Raw genomic sequence first — 22654 nt, 5'->3', positions numbered from 1 at the left:
CTCCCCAGAGGTTTGCTGGGAGTCAGGAAAGTAACACCAGTAGCAGCTTCCTTGAGCAGTCGTGCTTATTTTATTTATTTATTTATTTATTTATTTATTTATTTATTTTATTCTTATGTTAATCCCCATACATTACATCATTAGTTTTAGATGAAGTGTTCCATGATTCATTGTTTGTGCATAACACCCAGTGCTCCATGCAGAACGTGCCCTCCTCAATACCCACCACCAGGCTAACCGATCCTCCCACCCCCTTCCCCTCTAGAATCCTCAGTTTGTTTTTCAGAGTCCATCGTCTCTCATGGTTCGTCTACCCCTCCGATTTCCCCCGCTTCATTCTTCCCCTCCCGCTACCTTCTTCTTCTTTTTTTTTTTCTTAACATATATTGCATTATTTATTTCAGAGGTAGAGCAGTCGTGCTTATTACCACAGTGCATATGTTTGCCAGGTAAGATTTTTCAAACACTTTGGCTGCAAATTTGATAGCAGAAGCTAATTTAATAAACTTCTCCTATAAGAAGAAGTGCTCAGGTCAAAACCCTAAAAATCTTCGTCAGCAGGGGTCAGCGGCCACTTCCATCGCAGACAAGTGGACCCAGTCAGTTAATAACAAAGTCCCACAATACAGTTCCATTTTTGTTGAAAAGGCATGTTGTTTAAAGGAATGGTCCTATGTTTAAAAGAAAATACATTTAAAAATTATTTTAAAATTTAAATTTTTATTAATTTTAGACTTCCATTAAACGTCATTTCTTAGTTTATTTTTTAATTTTTTTTAAAGGGTGGCTCAGCCAGTTAAGCGTCTGCCTTCGGTTCAGGTCATGGTCCCAGAGTCCTGGGATCGAGCCCCGCATCGGGCTCCCTGCTCCGCGGGGAGTCTGCTTCTCCCTCTTTCCCCTGCCCCCCACCCTGCTCGTGCTTTCCTTCTCTCTCTCTCCCCCCCCGAAATAAATAAATAAATAAATAGTCTTTATTTAGGTGTGTGCACCGTCCCTGTCCCTTCAGCTTATCTTGCCAACTTTGGTCTCATTTGATCAATGTGGTATCAGGAGGGGCCCTCAGTCCTACACCACTCTTCCTGTCTCTCTCATCCCAGCCTCCCAGGCACCAGGACAACACCATGAGGTAATGTGACAGGCAGCTTCGAGGACACCCACGGAGAAGGAGATCAGAGAAATAAGCACTTGTGCACACGAAGACATACGATACAATAACTGGTATTTTAAATAAAGTAAAAGCAAGGAATTTAAGATGAACATAAAAAAGGTATAAAGTAACTGGAATGTTCTGTGTTCCTGACGAAAAAAGAACATGAATGAGGGAATGAGTATGTGAGCACTAAGCGGTTTGCAAACATTAAGTTGTGTAGTCCCCACAAAGACTCCACAAAAGAGGTATCAGCGTCTCTATTTTACAGATTGAGAGGACAATCAGCTTGTTGGAGGAGGCACAGCTGGTGAGCAGGGAAGCAGCACCGGGAGACTCTTCTGTGTGATAAGGACTCCTTACCCGTCACCGCCCTCCCCACTTCACCTCCTCTTGTCTGTCTGGGGACTCGGGGTGCATCCGATGTGGCCACACCCAGCCGCCAGTGTCACTGCCATTGACAGGCTTCAAGGCCAGTCCAAGGATCATGCAGACAGAGCCGGCTGGACCAGTGACTTCCCACTGCCCCAGGATCATGCAGACAGGGCCGGCTGGACCAGTGACTTCCCACTGCCCCAGGATCATGCAGACAGGGCCGGCTGGACCAGTGACTTCCCACTGCCCCAGGATCATGCAGACAGGGCCGGCTGGACCAGTGACTTCCCACTGCCCCAGGATCATGCAGACAGGGCCGGCTGGACCAGTGACTTCCCACTGCCCCAGGATCATGCAGACAGGGCCGGCTGGACCAGTGACTTCCCACTGCCCCAGGATCATGCAGACAGAGCCGGCTGGACCAGTGACTTCCCACTGCCCCAGGATCATGCAGACAGGGCCGGCTGGACCAGTGACTTCCCACTGCCCCAGGATCATGCAGACAGGGCCGGATGGACCAGTGACTTCCCACTGCCCCAGGATCATGCAGACAGGGCCGGCTGGACCAGTGACTTCCCACTGCCCCAGGATCATGCAGACAGGGCCGGCTGGACCAGTGACTTCCCACTGCCCCAGGATCATGCAGACAGGGCCGGCTGGACCAGTGACTTCCCACTGCCCCAGGATGATGCAGACAGAGCCGGCTGGACCAGTGACTTCCCACTGCCCCAGGATCATGCAGACAGAACCGGCTGGACCAGTGACTTCCCACTGCCCCAGGATCATGCAGACAGAGCCGGTTGGGCCAGTGACTTCCCACTGCCCCAGGCCATGACGTCTACACTGTCTAACCAACTACATGACTCTATAATAAAGATTCAGGCTCTGTATTTAGATGTTTGGCTTCTGACAACTTTCAAGCCTCCCCCTGCCCCTGTGCCCACATCTGAGCAAGGTGATAAGAAAGCTTGAGGCTTCCTCCTTTGGCATTGGCAGGAGGTTCCAATCACGCCAGCCCCTATCCACACGTGAGAACCCTCACCCTGGCTCCACCCCATGATCACCATAACACCATAAAAACCCAAGCGGACTTCCTTTCCTACTCTCAAGCCATTTTCAGTCCTGCTTAGGAGCCACCCTGACCATTCCAACAAGCTTCGTTACGTGAGTAATCCAATTTTTCATACTTTCTGGGTGTATGCATGGTGTCATCGATCTTGACTTCAGAACCACGTTCCCGCTTTTGTGGGGGTATCACAACACTCCTGATCCAACCTGATGCTAACAATGGAATCAAATGCTTCCTTGGCCTTCAAAGAAGCCTTTGAAGTTGTAACCTTGCAAAAATGATGGTATGTAATCCCCTAATCAGAAATCTGTCCTGTATTTTGAGTGGCTGTTTTGATTTCTAGTAAAGGCACAGAAGGACTGAGATAATTTCCATTTGGGAAAGAAGCCACATAACTTTAATTTATCTTTAGATCATCTTATATAATTGTAATAGTACTTTCTGACCTTTGAAATGTATCTTAGATGAATAATATTTATCTTTATGTCAATGTTGCCACCACTGACCTTGGGGCTGGATGATTCTTTGTTGTGGGTGCTGCCCTGTGCATGTGAATTTTAGGGTGTTCTCAGCAGCCCTAACCCTCTCCAACCGTGACAACCGCAAATATTTCAAGATGTTGTCAGCTGTCTCTTGGGAGGCAAAATCACACCTGGCTGAGAACCACTGCCCTATGTTCAATCCACAAAGGCATGTGACTTTTGTGGTAAGTGGAAGACAGAAAAACGATGAAAAGCAGCTAGGCTATATCCATCCCAATGCAAGCAAGCAACATCTATAATTAATTGCAATTATATCTCCAAAATTCTTCTTTCCACTCTTAAACTAATTTCAACTCATCCCAAAATTGCTTCCATGACTCTATAGAGATGACTCTTTATAGCTTATCAAATCTTTTTTAAAAATTTGATTACTCAGCAGCTTATATGCAAACACTTGTCCCTTGTCTAAAAAAATCAGAGTTAGCTATGCTGACCACTGTGCTTTTCCAGAAACATCATGCAGGAAAATGTATATACAAAACATTCCAAGAACCAAAGCACGCTAACAATTGTTTACATAATGGACACAGACAATATGCTCTTTCATGGACCACATATATCCGTATGACACTCACTAGTAATTTTATAAATGGCCCAAAATTCTTGGTTATAGCACAAAGCTTATTTATTGCCTAAAGTTCTCATCCTCTAAGTGAGTTTTCCAGGAAGGACAGATACCATAGGTTGATTGTAGTAATCTTGTAAAGTAAGATGCTTTGTATTTCTTGAAGATTTCGAGGCAGAGATAACTCCAGAGATGGAATTGGGAGGAGGAAGGCAAATCGCATGAAAAGTCTAGGGTTAATGCTAGCAGGAAATCTTTGGTCACCTACTCCTCAGTATTTAAATATTAAAAAAGAAGAATGTATGCATACGCATGCCAATTAATTAGAGAGAAAGTGCCGTTTCAGTCTTAAACATGGATCGAAACTTTGGAAACACAGCTTGAGTTTTCCTACTTCTTTCCCCTTTCAACACTACTCCATAGACCTCAGGGATGATGAACCTGTACACCAGGCATTTCAGAACCCAAGGAGTGCTTACCTCAGCTTTAATTTTATTGTCTCCAAAACAGAGGTGTTGTAAGTAGGCTGCAGCATTAGACTGGACTGAAGGAAACTGGTGTTGGAGCATCTGAATCACTTCCGGCAGTTCTGGGTCTCTCCATCCAAATTCTCTGAACAAGAGGAAGGCAGGAGAACATGAGAGAGAAATCCTCCCACAGTGTTAACACACCGTTAACCCATTTACAAAATGCACTCAAGAGTTTATGAGAAACTATTTCACAAATGATGGTTCTGGTCTTCTTACACACATATCCACTGAAAAACATTGGAAAGGACTTAAGAAAGTAGATGGCTTGGAAGTGTATCTATGTATACACATGCATTTCATATGTAGAACATATACATATATATATAATCTTAAATGTATCAACTGAACTTACATGTTTACGAAGATTACCAAAAAATGTCACCTGATTTTATTAATATATATATATTTTTTTGATTTGGGCTTAAATGGAGAATTTATAAGGTCACATTGTTTTTCTAATATGTTGTTTCAATGGTCTGATTCAGGTACAGCGTTTAGCTAAATTATCAGACCAGAGAAAATATAACTGGACGGGTCCAATCCAAAACATTGTGATAGCACTTGGCATCATCTTTATTATTTTTATGATTACTACTGTTGCTACTCTTATCATAATCTCTTCTTGAAAAATAAACAGATTCCCGAACCGATTCTCTCTGGATAAAAGGAGAGCAACAAGAAGATGTTATAAAAGGAAACTAAAGAGTTAGGTTTATTCATACAATGTTAATAATCAGCTTTTTGCATTACACAGCCTTCTCCTGTATTCCCCTTTTCACATCTGAGCTACTCCAAGAAGCTGGTTATTTAATTTTAACAAATATGCTCTGAGACATTTAAGTCCATCCTAAAACACAAGACTGATTGTACCACTATGCAAATGAATGCTGTTTTATGAAATCAATCAGCTCAACCAGCTAGAACACGGAGCTAACAGGGCCAACTGTACGGATTCCATTCCGGTAGCAAGGAACCAATTTTTAACAGAGAAATAAAAAAGCAACCTTTGAAACCACAGCTAAAAACTTGACCCCACATGTCACAAAAGGGTACTATTTATCCAACGGAAAGGGTGGAAGAGAAATGAGATGGCTTTATAATAACCACTCTAGTGCTCGCTTCGGCAGCACATATATAATAACCACTCTACTCCTGGAGAAACAACTCAAAAAGCATCTATCCTGTAGATACCAGGTCAGTGCTGTCATCTGAGGAGTCATGACAAATGGGACAGAGAAGGAACAGACAAAGGTTAAAAGTGTCCTCGTAGATTCTAACCTGTTCTCTTTATCTTCCCTTTATCACAACTAGTAGAGGTCGTCAAGCAAACCTTGAAACATGTTAGCACTCCCTTTACGGGCTCTGAAGACAATCTACAATAGGACTCCTTTTGAATTGGCTCAGTTTTTATTGGAAAGAGAAAGCATTCGATGGGATGTGCATTAAGTATTTAATAAATTTACATAACATTTTAGACAGCCACACATATTCTCCAAAAGGACATATAGTACAGTAATATCTCTGCTACAAAATATCCATACGTGACTGCTGATGGTAGGCAAACTACTGAATTTTTTTGGCTATGTGATCAAAGTGAAAAACAGTTATGGATCAAAACACAGGAAGCCTCTTTTTCTTTTTAGTTTAATTTCCTTCTCTTGCATGATTCTAAACCATCTCTGCAACATCAAGAGAGCACAGTCCCTCTGCTTGTAATAGCAGCCAACTAAAATTCTCTTCTTTGTTTGAATAAAATAAAAACCTACAGAATACCTATAAATTAAGCTTAGCAGTGTCATATAGACCCTCAATGGCTAAGATGAATTTAGGTGAGTCTGTGCTATTAGAAAGGGATTAGTAAAGAGTTCATTTCAGCCTGTTTTATTAACCAGATGGTAACTGCTCTCTTAGGCTTATATGGCACGTATCAATAATGTCTTCTGAATAAGAGCTCTAGGGCAACAGTCTTAGGGACTAGGCACAGATGCACGCACAGAGCCGAAACTCAGAACAGACGCACTTTCTAAGGAATCATGAGTCCCGGAGGGATCTAAGCTCTTCACTCTTGGTCAGAAGCAAGGCTGTTGTCAGCCTCCCCTTGAAACCTCTGGAATCCCAGACATCCCCTCTACCCCACCACTCTCTTCCCAGATCTATTCCTCACCTTTCAGCTGGCTGACCAAGCCAGTCATCTCCCACCCACCCTTCTTCCTCCCTAAGATATCTAAATAGGCACAAACACAAACCTAATTGTTCCACTTCCCTGATTAAAACCCTTCACTGGTTTCTGCTGTCCTTGGCATAAAGACCAGGATATTCCCATGGCTTGCAGGGCGTTGCTGGATCTGCCATCTCCCACCTTGCCAGCCTTGTGTCCCACGGCCTCCCTGGGCTCCCTGCCATACTGGCTGACAGCTGGGCAGTTCTCTCTCTCACCTCTGCTCCTGCCACCTGGAATGGTCCTGGCCCGCGGGCCTCTCACTTGAATGCCGAGCTTCCAGTCCCTTGTGATTTCTTCAGCAAAGCCCTCTGTGAGTCCCACCCACGTGGTCCTAGTGGGAGCGCCTCCACTTGTGTTCTGGACTGTGACCAATCACCACCTCCCTCTCCACACTGTGGTAAGTTCTGGGAGGCCAGGGCCACAACTTTCTGGCATGTTTTCTAAGTAGCACGTACAATAGCCCTAGTACATAATGAACATTACATAAATGTGTTTGAAAGAATGAAGGCATGAAGGAATGAGTGAAGAAAGCATCTTGGCAGGGAGAGTGTTTCCTCTGTTCTACCGAGGTCGTTTCTTTGGCCAACTGGTCATTCTGGAATGTTCTCCCTTCTTTTGACGCACCTCCACCTAGACACACACACACACACAGTCATTCTCCATGCTGCCAATCTGAACAATCTTTTCTATGCATCAATATTATATCTCTGTGTCTTAAACCCTCCAGTAGCTTTCCATAGCACCTAGGAAAACAGCCAATTCCTCCACTGGGCTTGGGAGGCCCACACAGAGGGTTCTTCCCTGTTTCTGAGCCACCCGCCCAACCTCCCCGAACTGCTTCCTTCCTATTGAAAATGGTACTTCTGTTCCCATCTCAAGATCCTGGTACTTTGGGGGAGGATTCTCTCCCAGGGCTTTGCATGGTGTTCTCTTGTCTCTATTAGGTCTCAGTTGGTATGTCTTGGAGGGCAGCTCCTGGAAACTTCCAGCCAAACAAGTCTGGCCCCTCAAGTCATCTTACCTACTGCCCTATTTTATCCACAATACTTAGGACTGTCTGAAATTCTCTTCCATTACCTGTATGACTATATTTATTTCTCCATCCCCCGCCCCCATACTCTCTCTGTTGTAAGCTCCATGGGGACAATGATTTTTCCCACAGTGTGAAGGAATTCCTGGAGCTGCTGTGTCCTGATCATATGAAAGTGGGGTCCCGGGTAGTACTCTGAGACCGAGTGAAAGGGGGTAAGAGAAGTCAAAAAGCCAGGTAAGACTGAAGACAACAGTAAGTTAGTGTTTAAAATGACGTGATGTCTCCCAGCCTAAACCAGCTTTCCAGGAATCGGGCTGGAGTGGATGGTGCGTCCAGGCCCCTTGCTTCTGGTTTCTTCTAAATGGCATTCCCAGCCTCAGCCACAGCAGCGGGTACCATCAAAGAGGACACTAATGTTTTCAAATGCTCTCCTCGATTTCACAAGAGAGATGCTAAAGGAGCACCCCCCCCCCCAGCTAAAGTTTGGGGAATGATTCATATCGAAGTCTCTTTTTCCAGAACGGTTTTGTTTCACTTAGATGAGATTGTTTGGATTTTTTGTTGCCCATGGAGAGAGACTCCAGAGAAAGAACTAGAGGTCCCAAAGAAATAGAATGTCCATCTCATTTGGGCCAGAATTTGGTATATGATATGTCTTCTTCACATAAGGTCTTAATCCTTAAGGAGAAGGAATGGCTCACAAGACAAAGAAGTTCTGGAAAAGACAAAGAAGTTCTGGAAAAGACAAATACCAATGAAGGAACAGCATGGGTGGAGACATGGGGTCATGGAGGAGTTGGCAGATTTGGGAAAGGTATGTGCTCAGTCTGGCTGGGGTTTAGCTAAGAAATAGGCTGTGGGGGGGGGTGCCTAGGAGGGGGGGTGGTGGAGGCAGGGCTGGAAAGCAAGTCTGGGATGAGATCATGAAGGGCCTTTTGTTCAAATACAAACATTCTGGTTCTGGTCTGTAGTCGGTCTTGTGAAAAAGAAATCTAAGAAAATTTAGATTTGTTTCGGCTTACGGAACAGCTAGAAAAATCACCTTAAATAATAATGTGAGAGCACTAAACGCCAGTTGCCATGGTTCCCTGTTCACACACTTTAACTCTTTAATCCTTAAGTAGCCTTATGTGGTTTATTTTCATTTTACAGAGGAGGGAATTTGACTTACAGATGGTATGAACTTAAGTGGTAGAGCCAAAATAAGGCTCTGGCTGTCTGCTCTCAAATAGATAAATTTAACCCAGTAACTATGTTGCCTGCTGTAGTCATTGCCTTGAAATAATGTCTAAACGGGGGATTTTTTTTTTAGGCAACGTCTCAAAAATAAATATGTTTAAAAAACAGTGTCCACAGGGGACATGTGGCGACTCCTGGAAACATTTTTGGTTGTCACAACTGGACGGTGCTCCTGGCATCCAGCGGAGGGAAGCCAGGAATGCTGCTCAGTATCCTACGATGCACAGGACGGCCCTCTCCAACAAAGAATTATCCGTCTCCAGACTGCCATCAGAGCCAGGGCTGAGAAACTCTGGTCTGAACATGAACTGGATCTGATCACTTGTGTTGAGTAAGCATGTTATAAGTCTCTCATTCCTTGATTACTTTAGTAGAATGGACACAGGATGTGGTGTCAGAATTAATTGGGAAAGCATTTAGAACTTGAACATCTGGCTTTCTCCCTTCTAGCCCATAAATAAATACAGGATAGTCCCCCCAGTGTTTGCTGGTCTTGGTTTCCATGGATCGAATATAGCAAATAATACCACCTATTTCATGGGATATGTTCTTAAATGACACATGAAATAATAAATATGAAAGTGGTTGGTAAGGTATTAAGAGCTGGATATATACTAGAGATGGTTGCCCTAAGACTGCTCTAAAGGAAATATGTCTGTATTTTGAAAATTGATACAATGCCATTTAATTTTTTTTAAAAATAACATTTTACTGATGTGTTTATTGATATTGGACATGATACTTACTTGAAGGAACGTAAGCGTAAAGAGAGACACTGCTTTAGCCTATAGTAAAAATTGTTAATAAAAACGTGCCATTTTGAAATGATTTTTTTTTTTTTTTTTGCTCCCTATCCCCCTCCAAAGGCAGAGTACCCCTGGTGGGCGAAAGTTCTATGGATGCAGTCAGTTGGTTCCAATCCTGCTCTACCATGAACTCTCTCTACAGCCTTGGGCTCTTCCCCTCTGTGTCTGGTTTGCTGCTGAATCTCCACTGGCTGGCATGTCCTTTCTTTGGAGTAAATGTTCATTGAGTCCATCTCTCATAATGAGATAATAATTCCAACCTTAGAGTGTTGGTAGGATGATCAGAAATAATATATATGAACCCCTTAGAGCAATGTCGGGCTCGCAGTGTGGACCCTTGAGAAATGTCCAGCATTACATATAACTAGACGAAGGAGAGAAGAACAAGAAATAAGAACCTTCTACCATTTTCTACCCGAGCGAAAGCATAACTCTCTCGTGCGTGACTGGGCTTCACTTTAGAAATGTTAATGGAACTGGAGAATATGCAAATGTAACCTTTCCTCCATTAAAACTTGTCACATAGACCAACAATATTGTGACAAAATCCTCACTCGTATATGGACTATCTGAGTTGTTAAAATTACAAGTGCTCCATTCAGAGCTAAACAGCAACCAGTTTGAAATCCGTTACTACGTTAGGCTGGCACAGAAACTGGAGGGTTGAAACGCTGTCACAACATTTTATCAAATTTACTTCCTCACTGAAAAGAGCCCCAGGACAACCAGAGTCTTTGGGAATTCAAGATTTGATTTTTAGCAAAGCTTCATGTCAGAGAAACACTGCTCACCTTGATTCTTTGTGTTGGGGGGGACATCGCTCACTTTCACTGCAGTCCCACTAATTTCCATCTGGTCATTACTTAAAGGTACGAAAATCTCCACCATTTATAAACTTTTGAACTCTAACCAAAAGTTTTAAAGACCCTATTGGCTTTAACTTTTGCATCCAGAGCCATGAGGCGAGCTGTTTTGTTTTCTCAATTTGGTCTTGTTGATAAGGTTGGGGGAGCAGAGCCGGTGGTCCTAAGAACATTAGATAGGTGGAAATTTGTATGACAAAACGGACATATTTTAATTCTTGTTGATGAACAAGATCTTATCCAGTGAGAAACACATGGAAGCATCGAAGTCTTCATCCTCGTTCCTGGATATTTTGTAGCCCAACCCAAAAGCTGCCCTATGTGGTTTATCATATTTAAACAACACCTCTTTGCTTTTATATGAACAGCAGCATTGGAATTAGGACTGTCTGAAAAACAAGCTCAATTGTTTTAGTTTTTAGGAACAAATGGTTCTCTCCAAGCTTCACATTCTGGGAACGTGTAATTCCCCAAACTACATCATAAGCATTAATTCACTCAGCCATGATTTCCCGACTTTTCTCGGGATGGAGCAGCCACAGTATAGCCTGTAGACGTGGTCAGCTCACAGGGACCAGATGCCCTCAGGGACCACCCAGCCAGGTCCTCCCTCCTGGGGACGATCCTCTTTTGATCTAAAATCTGCATGACTAATTACAACCTCTCTTCTCACAAATTATGGAGGCAACTCACACAAATCATCTATGATGATACCATAACACAAATGAAAAATCAAGTACAAAAAAGAGGGAGAAGTCAATTGTTACGAGCATAAGTTCAGCATAATTGCTTGTTTCAAATTTGACTCTTGCCTTACAAGTCGCCCTGCCATCAGCAGAGAAATTAATAGGGGAGAGAAGGGGCCATTCCTGTTAGTTAAGTGAAAGTGCAAAATCCCACCACTTCCTGCACTGGGAAATCAGGAAGGAAGAATCTGGGACTCCCTATACTTGTCCCCATATCTGTGGCTGGTCTCAGGTTAGGGTACTGTGGTAGGCTGAATAAAGGCCCCAAAGGTATCCAGGTTCTAATCCCTGCAACCTGTGAATGTTACCTTATTTGGCAATATGGACTTCACATAGACTAAGAAGGCAACATACCATTGAAATAAGATGCTATGTTGCTGTCTCTGAAGATGAAGGAAGGGGTCACAAGCCAAGAAATGTAGGAAGTGCAGTTCCAGGAGGAAAAGGCAAGGACAAGGATTTTCCCTAGAACCTCTGGAGGCAGCATGGCCTTACTGACCGGCTGATTATAGCCCAGGGAACCTGATTTCAGACTTCTGGCCTTCAGGACAGGAAGAGGATCAATGTGTGTTATTGTAAATCATTAACTTTATGTTAATTTGTGATAGAAGCTGCAGGAAACAGATGCAGATATGGCCTTTGTAAACTGACAAGAGACTACTCCACTGGAGAGACTCCAGGGAGGTTGAGGGAGCTGCTCAGATTATCCCAAGAGGCACCACCTCCAACTCCTGCCTCTGGAAGTCCTCCCTGTGATTGCTGATGATCAGGTCAACTCATCTACAATTTACTCTGACTTATCAACCACCATCTCTTGGTTATCTATTTGAATCTGCCACCTCTTTGACCCGTGGCTTATTTCTGGAAGGCTGAGCAGCCTTCACCTCTCACTGGATTCCTGCTTTGTCCAAGGATTCAGCTATAAACCACTCACTCCTCCAGCCAATGTTCTCCGACCAGCCACCGTGCACCTGGCCGTTGGAGATTCAGTACTAAACACAGCGAAAGTTCCTGTCCTTGGGGAACGACTTTCTAATGGTGATTGGCAATTTACTAAGTGCAAAATACATTATTTGTCAGATAGTGTTAAGCATGTGTTGGGTTGAACAGTGTCCCCTCAACAATTCATGTCCACTTGGGACTTCAGAATGTAACGTTATTTGAAATATGGTCTTTACGGATATAGTTATGTATCACGGTGAGATCTTACTGGATGAGGATGGGCTCTAAATCCAAAGACAGGGTCCTTATACAACACATTAGAGGACACAGAAAGACACAGGGAGAAGAAAGCAATGTGCTGACAGAGGCAAGGGCTGGAGTGATGTGGCTACAAGCCAGGGGGTGCCAAGGGTTGCCTGCAGCCACGGGAAGCAAGGAGGCACGGACGTTTTCTCCTTCAGAGCCTCTGGAAGGAGCCAACTCTGCTGACACCTGGACTTGACTTGGTCAGTTTCCTCAACTGTTAGAGAATTAATTTCTGCTGTTTTAAGCCACCTTGTCGGTTGTGTTTTGTTACAGCAATGACAGGACACTAACACAAGCGTAAGGGGAAAATAAAGTAGACACAGGCAATTACCCGTACACGTACGTGCACTTGTGCCCAAGCTACAACCCACAGGCTATGGGAGGTTGTTACTGTAAATACTGTGGCTGTGGAACAGCTCCCTGAGAAGGTGACCCTGGAACACAGACCTGGAGGAGGTGCCAGGTGGAAGGAACGTTCCAGAACGGGAGAACAGTGACAAGACCCTGAGGCAGGAATGTGCGTGGTGTGTCAGACAAGAGGCGGGAAGGCCAGTGCGTGAAGTGGAGGGGGTCCCGGGGCAATGCTGAGAGAGGCAGTAGAGGCCTGGATTACACAGGATTTATCAGTCATGGCAGGCCTTTGGCTGCCCCACTGAAGACATGGGAATCATCGGAACGTTGTGATCTGATTCACATTTTTAGAGGATCGCTTTGACAGTGGTTACATGGATCTATACATGTGTCAACACTCAGAAAGTGCAGGCCTAAAACGGTGCGTTTCTTGTACATAAATTAGAACTTGATGCTGCGGAGTTTACGAGGTCCCTCTGGCTGCAGGGTTGAGAACAGACTCCAGGGGGCAGGATGGAGCCGCAAACAGTTCGGTGGCCCCTGCAGGGACCCTGGGTGAGGGGGATGGTGCTGAGCAGTGGAGGGAGTCTGGATGCAAGCTGGAGACAAAGCCAGCAGCGGGTCCTGATGGGTGGTGTACACAGTGGGAGGGCAAGAGACGCCCCGTGGATCGCCATGACCAGCCCTCCTCCCGCCAGTGCTCACGTTCACTGGAGACTCCTGTCGCCTCATCCATCACGCCCTCCCTGGGGACAACAGGGTGGACTGGGCAGGCTAGGACCCACGTTGGGGCGCTGGCAAGTATTATTTCAGAATAAGAAGGAGCAATTTCAACCTGCAAGTTTTCTACTGGCCACTGCAGTGGAGACACAAACAATAAAATCATGAGTAACTTGGGCGCCTGGGTGGCTCAGTTGGTTAAGCGACTGCCTTTGGCTCAGGTCATGATCCTGGAGTCCCAGGATCGAGTCCCGCGTCGGGCTCCCTGCTCAGCGAGGAGCCTTCTTCTCCCTCTGACCCTCCTCCCTCTCATGCTGTCTCTCATTCTTGCTCTCAAATAAATAAAATCTTTAAAAAAAGAAAAAAAAATCATGAGTAACTTGCTCATTTCCCAGCTATTATAGGTCCTGTGTTCCTTAAATAAATCTTAGCCAAGCAACAGGCTTTTTCTCAGAGTTCAGGAGATTAGGACCAAGGGGGAAAAACAATGAAAAATGATTAGCAAAAATTTATACTATTATTTATCATTTTAAATCTCATGTATTTTAAGAACCAGTGAATTTCTGCTTCTATTGAGGGCCTCCATATTCTAAAAGTCTGTTAGATTGCAAAGAATATTATCAATTACATTGTAATACCTATTCAGTATCAATAAAATTCAAAATACCATTTTTATCTATTAATACAACTAGACTTTTTCAATAAAATATGTTCCATAATGAAAAATCAACTTCCTACATATAAGCATTTAGTTGCCCTGGAAATTCTAACAGGCTGTGTTTGGTGGTAATAGCCCAAGGGAACGAAGGACAAATTAGTACCCATAAACTTTTCCTTGTAAGCCATAATGACTTTATGGAAAATGTTTATATTCTATGTCTATGTACCCATTTTAAATTAATAGTCCGTGATGCTTCTTAGAAAAATCACCTGGACCTGTGAACCTCCAGTGGGAACAGAGGGAGGGATCTGATGCCCACGATCCAGGTGAGGATTGCATGATTCTAGGATTCTAGAGCAACAGTGTTAACTTTGTCAATATCGGCAGAGATCAGGGTTTTGCCTCATGATTAGATGAGGAATTTGAGAAAAAGTCACAAAGGTCTTAATACCCTCAAAAAGTTTTATTATATGTGTGTATTAAAGGAAACTTAAATATTAAATAAAATAAAAAATGGCCTAGAAATATACTGTGTATAAATTATAGGATGGAGTGTGCTTTCTTATAAATATGAGGTAATGATATCACCTGACAGTTCTCTGTGAAAAAAAATCCTTTTAAAGAGCTTTTAATGATTCTTTTTATGAAAACTTCTGAACTTCTGATAAAAGCCGTAATTGCACGGGTAAACATTCTTTTTTTTTTTTTTTTTTAAAGATTTTATTTATTTGACAGAGGGAGAGACAGTGAGAGAGGGAACACAAGCAGGGGGAGTGGGAGAGGGAGAAGCAGGCTTCCCGCCGAACAGGGAGCCCGACGCGGGGCTCGATCGGAGCCGAAGGCAGACGCTTAACGACTGAGCCACCCAGGCACCCCCAGGTAAACACATTCTAATAGCAAGAACACCATCTCCAAAGACTGCATGCTAGGTTCCATGTTTCCGGAAGAGAGAAACTGCCCCATGGCACCTGCTGCGGAGTCTTTAGAACGTAAGCTGTGCGTATATACTGGAGGGCTGCTTGCTAGGTTGGTATCTAGTGATATCCACTATTGGTTTTTGTCCTGCAAACGTTGGTAGCATGTTTCACACATACAATTTCATCTTTGTCACCTTATTTTGGTCCTCCAAAGAATGACAATTCAATTTATTCCAGATAACACTGAACAGAGATACTTCCTTTAAAGAAAATCTCAATAGAATCTAAAAAATTTGGTCCAGAAGAGGGACCAAGTGAGAAAGATGTTTGAAGATATTCTTTAAAATGAAGTAACAAATCGTCTGAAAATAGCACCCATGCATTTTCTCCTTCCAGTAGTATTTGAGGAGGCTTTTTATGAACCCAGAAAAGTTCTAGGCCCTGGGGATATGAATATTGAGTCCTGACCTCAAACTGCTTACACTTTAGCAGAGAAGACAGATTCTAAGTAAGCAATAATCATATACCAAATAAAAGATACTATTCAAAAAATGCCAGAACTGGGGTGCTGGGGTGGCTCAGTCAGTTAAGCATCCAATTCTTGATTTTGGCTCAAGTCATGATATCAAGTGTGGAGCTTGCCTAAGATTCTCCCTCTCCCTCTCCCTAGGAAAAAAAAAAAAGCCAGAGCTGCATTTAAAGCCCATCTAGTTGGTTTCTTTCCTTTTGGGTAGTTCTGGATTCAAATCAGTCCAAAGGATGGCAGAAATAATTATTAACTAACTTTATTAAATAATTATACTATCATGAAAAATCATAATAATGACTTATAATTTTTAGAATTTTTTAAAACTTTCTTTTTAAAGATTTTATTTGAGAGAGCAAGAATAAGAGAGAGAGAGAGAGAGAGCACATGAGAGGGGGGAGGGTCAGAGGGAGAGGCAGACTCCCTGCTGAGCAGGGAGCCCGATGTGGGACTGGATCCCAGGACTCCAGGATCATGACCTGAGCCGAAGGCAGTCGCTTAACCAACTGAGCCACCCAGGCGCCCCTAATTTTTAGAATTTTTACATATGCATTTTTATTCGCTTTTCTTTACATTTTAGAACTGGAGGGAACTTTATTTTTATTTTACTTTTTAAAGATTTTATTTACTTATTTGACAGAGAGAGAGAGAACACAAGCAGGGGGAGTGGCAGGCAGAGGGAGAAGCAGACTCCCCGCTGTCACGGGGCTCTATCCCAGGACCCTGGGATTATGACCTGAGCCGAAGGCAGATGCTTAACTGATGGAGCCACCCAGACACCGCTGGAGGGGACTTTAGCTGGCATTTCCCATGCTTATTGTGTAGACTCAGAAACTCAGGTCAGACTATTTGGTGACTTGACCAAGGTCAAAAGTAGATTAGTGCATGGAACCTAGTGGTCAATCATCAAGGTTTGAAGCTTATTCAAAGTTACATTTAGCCAAGATACCTCCTCCATCAGTCTGCTCTGCAATGCACACAGATTCTAGTTTCAAATCTTGATTTTTGCCTCTGGATTGTAGTGGGCAATAGTGTGGGGGCAGAATTACCTAACAGAGAACGCATGTTATTTAAGAAGGAAGAAAACACTTATTCTAATGGTCTTATAGATTAATTTCCTGATAAGCATAGTGTCATGTTGATATAAAGGGATGGTATTCAAGAAAGGTAAGCTTTATTTTAATTTTTAATATTTATTTATTATTGATTGATTGATTGGTTTTACGTAATCTCTACACCCAATTGTGGGGCTCAAACTCTCAGTCCCAAGATCAAGAGTCACATCCTCTACCAACTGAGCCAGCCAGGTGCCCCAGGAAGGGTAACCTTTAAAAAGCATGTCGTTAGCCATGTCAGTGCAATCCAACCAAGACCATCAGGATCACACTTGGGGTTGAACAAAATTGGGTCTTATTGCTCTTAACAACAAGAAAGAACCCCCACCATGGAACCACGGGGTATTTTAATAAGATGGTGTTAGAGCAGACTTATGGAATCTGGGCTTGTGTTAGGCACTTTGGGGGCAGGGCCTGGTTCTGGATTGGCTGCTGCCGGGATGTGACTCAGTATCTTCAAGATTCTTAAAGATCTAGGAGGGAAGACTAAAGTAAGGCTCAAACTGTGATTGGTGAGGAAAGAGCAGTCCTCCCAATCAGCCCGGACAGGTGGCTGTTTCCATCAGTTTTGTGATGTGGACAGCATTCATGCTTTGTCTGTGCTCAGATGTGACTGTGGAGGGGTCTTGATTTTGTCTTGACCCATCATCGTCAGAGTGGTCTTGTGGGATGCTGATGTTCTGTGAAATTGTTTCTGCTCAAAAGAACACCCAGGCCAAGAGTGGGTGCCCGGCCAGCTCCTGGCTGCCAGGGGCTACCCAGTCAGGAGACCCAGAGGGTGTCAGAAAGGGAAGCGAAGGCGTCAGAGATCAACGTTCCTTTCTTCCTCTGGAGAAGTGGCATTCTGGGGTTAGAGTGGTGTTAAACTCTGTCAAGGTGATACCAGAACCACAGGTGAGAAGAGAAGAGAAGGAGCCAGTTGTTTTGTCCCCATGAAGCCTCTTTCTTCCTTCCTTCCTTCCTTTTGTATAATTGGCTGGTTATTTTAAAATCTCAGAGACAGCAACTCTGACACTAGGATGTAAGTACTGATGAATGACTTTGTGGGTTACATCTCTTAGCATTTTTCTGTTGTTGTTGCCACTGAAATGCATCAGGAATGGGAGGAAAGCTTTTGGGTATAGTCGCTGTTTAGCTGCCAGAGAAGGAAAAAACAAAGCAGACAACTCTAAACAGTTAGTCACTAATGCCTATGTCAAAAAACAACCCAAACACACCTAGGTAGGTTTGTTTCAATTTGCCCTTAAAGGAAGTATAAAAAGAAGCTATGAATACTTGGGCACAGTCTTAATACTAGAAAAAGAGAAGTGCAGTGTCCAGGTGGCCATTCATAAGTACTTCTCATCACTAGACATTAAATGCAAAGGGATTCCATGTGCAGGCATTTTCTTTTACCATACTTCACATTACTTTTGTGACTGGATTTTTTTTTTTTTTTTTAAGATTTTATTTATTTGACAGAGAAAGAGAGAGCGCGCATACAAGCAGGGGAAGCAGCAGAGGGAGAGAAAAAAGCAGACTCCCCACTGAGCAGGGAACCTGACTCAGGGCTTGGTGTTAGGACCCTGGGATCATGACCTGAGCCAAAGGCAGACGCTTAACCGACTGAGCCATGTGGGCTTGTGTTAGGCACTTTGGGGGCAGGGCCTGGTTCTGGATTGGCTGCTGCCGGGATGTGACTCAGTATCTTCAAGATTCTTAAAGATCTAGGAGGGAAGACTAAAGCAAGGCTCAAACTGTGATTGGTGAGGAAAGAGCAGTCCTCCCAATCAGCCCGGACAGGTGGCTGCTTCCATCAGTTTTGTGATGTGGACAGCATTCAAGCCCCAAATTCCATGCCTGGAATTTTCTAAATATAAAATGTAGAGGATATATATACCAATATACCCTTCATTTTGAATAAGATAACCAACAACAGATATTTATTGGTAGTCCCTGCAGATCACGGGTAAAAGGGTATGGACAAGCCAGCTGTATACCATTATCCTAGAAGATTCCATATCTGTGCAACTGAATGCATTAGCAAGCTTCTTTTTAAAGTGCCACCATAAAAAAAAGACAGTATTTATTTCCAGATAACAGTGTCCCATTACCTTTAATTTCTATCCATTGATAAAGTCTTAGACTCGGCTTTTATTACCTCTGTGTCTACCTACTTCTCAGTAGAACAGCTGTGATTAATTAGAAAATTAATTGAATAGTTTGCAACAAGGTTAAAGATATTTTCTGCTATTGTTGCCATAGACTTTTTTTTTTTTAAAGATTTTATTTATTTATTTGAGAGAGAGAATGAGAGACAGAGAGCATGAGAGGGAGGAGGGTCAGAGGGAGAAGCAGACCCCCCGCTGAGCAGGGAGCCCGATGCAGGACTCGATCCCGGGACTCCAGGATCATGACCTGAGCCGAAGGCAGTCGCTTAACCAACTGAGCCACCCAGGCGCCCTATTTATTCATTTATTTGAGAGAGTGAGAGCACGTGAGATGGGGGAGGGTCAGAGGGAGAAGCAGACCCCCCGCTGAGCAGGGAGCCCGATGCGGGACTCGATCCTGGGACTCCGGGATCATGACCTGAGCCGAAGGCAGTTGCTTAACCAACTGAGCCACCCAGGCGCCCCGCCATAGACTTTTATAATTTAAAATGGGCAGGATGGCCGACAAGGCTGATGGAATACGTGTGATTACTGGAAAAAACAACAAGTGGCAGATAAGTCCAGTTTTATTTATGCAAATAATAAAAGCACACATTTCTTTTATCTTTTTCACTAATTAAGAATTATGAGTTCCTTCATTAAGCATTTCTTTATTCACTAGCACAATGTTTTAAGTTCTATCCACAGCTGTGAACTGAAGCCACAAGGAAACAAATCACTTGGATCTTAAAGAATGCTAATTTAATATCTAATTGTTGAGCACATTTATGTTTTCTTTGCGGGAAGGGATGGAATACAGAAACTGGGCAGAGCCTGACTTTCTATAACTGTAGAGGTTCCCAAACCTTACTGGCTCATGGGGTCCTCTATAAGTTGTTCATGGTGCCCCCGGGCCAAAGGAAATGCCTAACAGTTCCATTTATTAAGTAGCCAAATCCGAACAACTTCGGAACTGTCCATGTCCTAACCAGCTAGCACCTTTGGGGCACGGCTCAGCTTCCCCAACCTCGGAATCAGACACTGGGGCCTTCAGTTCCTCTCAAAGCTGATTTTCACACGGTACCTGCTTTTTATGAGAGAAAGCTCTGAAAATCCAGGTCTGCACGGTTATGACATCATCAAAAGCAAGGTGACACAATTCAATTTTGAAACTGAACCAACTCAAGCTCATGCTTCTCTTGGTGAGAACTATCCAACAGATAGTTTATTTCTCTTGAAAACTGAAACTGTCGGGAGGAGCCCCTCTGAGTTTGCCGTGTCGTCCTGGGCCACCTTGGAATGTGCTTTGGGAACAGCGGTTAATGAATGGTCCTTCCCAATGCTATGGTCGAAAGTTTTATCTTGTAAGATTTCAATTCAGAATTTCAGTGAAGCGACATAGTAGTTAAGTTCAGTGAACATAAACACTTGTCATTTGGGAAAATGTTCTTCCTCCTTTGTAACAGTTTTTCCTTTTATAAATGTTTTGAAATGTATTGTTTCAGGACTTTTAAGGACCTAAATTACAGCATTCTTTAATGGTTCCTTGCCTATTTAAAAACTGCTTACAACAGAATTTGGGGAAGACACCAACATTAAACTTGCCTTCTCTCTCTCTCTCTCTCTCTTTTACCTTAGCAAGAGTAAAGTACAATGGGATGTGGTGCTCACGACAAAAATACCGCTTTGGTGGCAAGGACAATTACTGAAAACGCTTATGTTCGGCATGCCCTTCACTGTCTGAAATGACTGTTAAGGTTTCCTTCTTGAACTTGATTTTAAGGGACCTCCTTCATGCCCACTTCTAGCCTTTTCTCCAGGGTTTGTTGGGCTCCACGGACTTAGAATGCAGAGAAAGAGGTCACATGAGAAACACGAGGGCCGCAGAAAGCCAACGAGTTCAGTGACATGAAGACCGTTCTCAGATGAACGTAACAGGCACTCGAGATTTACCTGCCCTGTGGGAATCAGAGATTGTACAGAGATAATACTTTATCCACCACCTCTAGAGACAATTACAGATTTAATAATCAGGGAGAATATCTCCTTACCTGACTTTACAATAAGCACTGACATGACTTTTGTTTGTACAAGTACAAGTCAGTATGGCAAGAGCTCCCATTTATTGAGCAAGTCCTGTGTGCCCCCCACTGCTCTGGGCACCTTACCCACTTCATACCCACCCCATTCCGATCGGGGTGGTACCATTAGATCCCCTACTTTATAGATGCAGCAGCTGTGGCACAGAAAGCTCTAGCAACTTGCCCGAGATCCCAGAGACAATCAAGTGATAGAGCCAGAATTAAAATTTAGGCAAAGTTTCACTTTGAAACCCATCCTCCTAACCAAGATGTTGCACTGTCTAACCAAACATTTTTCATTATTATTTTTATAAACAACTAGAAGTTAGAATGCACGTCTATCCCTCGGAAATTTCATTAGAAGAAGGTAAAGTTCATTTAATTTAGGACCAACCCCATGTCGATTATGTATGTTCCAATGGCAATGGCTTTCTTTCTTCCAATCAGGACTCATATCATTTGAAAATTATCAGTAAGACACAGAGACATTTTATGCCACTGACTTTTGTAAAGCAATGACATTATGTTTAAGCAAACATCTCTCTTATGCTTTGTCCATTTATAGCTTCATGCAACCTCGTTCCAAGGATTCCAGGACCCAGAGTCAGGTGGTGGAACAGAAAAGGCAAGGTGTTACCTGGAGAAAGATCAGTGCTTAAACACAATCCTTTTCTTTTCTTTCATGACCTGGTCTCTAAATTTTACTTGGTCCCACATGGGGCCCATTCCTCTCAATTCCTTCCAAACTTGTTATGTTCTGCATTTCTCTGGCTTTTGCAAGTCACATGGGATTCATTCAATTAATGACTATGATGTCAGATACAATCGGCCGTCTGGAGGTTTATGTCTGTTAAGATTTATGCTGCGCGAAGTGCAATAAATCCTTCTATCTTCCAGATAGAAAACATTTTCCTAATTTGTACTATTCTACCAACTTTAGTGTTTTCCTTAGGGATTTGCTATGCCAATCAAAATCTGCTGGTTGGAATTAAAAACAGATATTTTCTTTAAAAGGTCTGATATAAAACACTTATCTTTCCATATCCTCAGTGTTTTCATATTATATTCATTTGTATTTATTGCTGTAATATATTACCTTGTCCCGAAACTACTTAGTGTTTCCTATCAAGATCCCCCTGATGACCAGCAAAATGCCTTCCATTGAATGAATTCGGGAAATAATGCCTGTATCAAGCTACTAAGCTAAAATCTTGACTGGATTTTTAAAATTTACACACATCACCCAACTTTAATATACAGAGTGATAAGCCTTAGTCATTGCTCAATAAACGGTGGTGGTCAGTTAAGTTTTCTTCCCCCATGACTCTGTGAGGCAGGGCCCATGATTATCTCTATAGGTGAGGAGATTGAGGTTCAGAGAGCTTGAGAGACTTGCCCAGTTTGTTGGAAGGAAGCCTGAGGGTCACCTTGGGTTTCATTGAGTCCATACCCTGGGCTAGCTGCACGAAGCAGAGCCCATCCCATCCATGGCTGTGGTTCTCAGGGATGGTTAAGAAAGGTAGAATCTGTGTGGGCACAAAGGAGGAATTTAATCATACGTAGTGCACAGAACGCTGTCCTCTTTGCCATAACAGAATTGAGCACACTTGAACTTTCTGGTGCTCGTCAGGGAGTATTTGACTTCTGAGTAAGTATCAGAGGTGTAGACTGTGCTCAGAGGCAAGATCTCAAGGAAGGCTTTCTTCCACTAAGGTCCTGGGAAGTGCGTATTTCTTCAAGCTCTGAGATCATTCAGATTCATTCTATGCA

The 22654-nt window shown here is 43.3% G+C and overlaps 1 protein-coding gene across 3 annotated transcripts in view; it reads right to left on the bottom strand.

Moving 5' to 3' along the window:
- Positions 1 to 22654, bottom strand: part of CTNND2 (catenin delta 2) — an 894910-nt gene that overhangs the window by 235397 nt on the left and 636859 nt on the right. For all 3 annotated transcript variants that reach the window (XM_064596859.1, XM_045863465.2, XM_045863474.2), the window contains exon 10: positions 4178 to 4310. In XM_064596859.1, the coding sequence (XP_064452929.1) occupies positions 4178 to 4310 (133 nt within the window). The remainder of the gene's footprint in view (positions 1 to 4177; positions 4311 to 22654) is intronic.

This window comes from Mirounga angustirostris, unplaced genomic scaffold (genome assembly GCF_029215605.1).
Source record: "Mirounga angustirostris isolate CCGP_5_RB_7025 unplaced genomic scaffold, mMirAng1.0.hap1 SCAF_7, whole genome shotgun sequence".
Classification (NCBI taxonomy): Eukaryota; Metazoa; Chordata; class Mammalia; order Carnivora; family Phocidae; genus Mirounga; species Mirounga angustirostris.
Note: the sequence above shows the minus strand (reverse complement) of the source record. Positions and strands in the feature narration are given on the sequence as shown.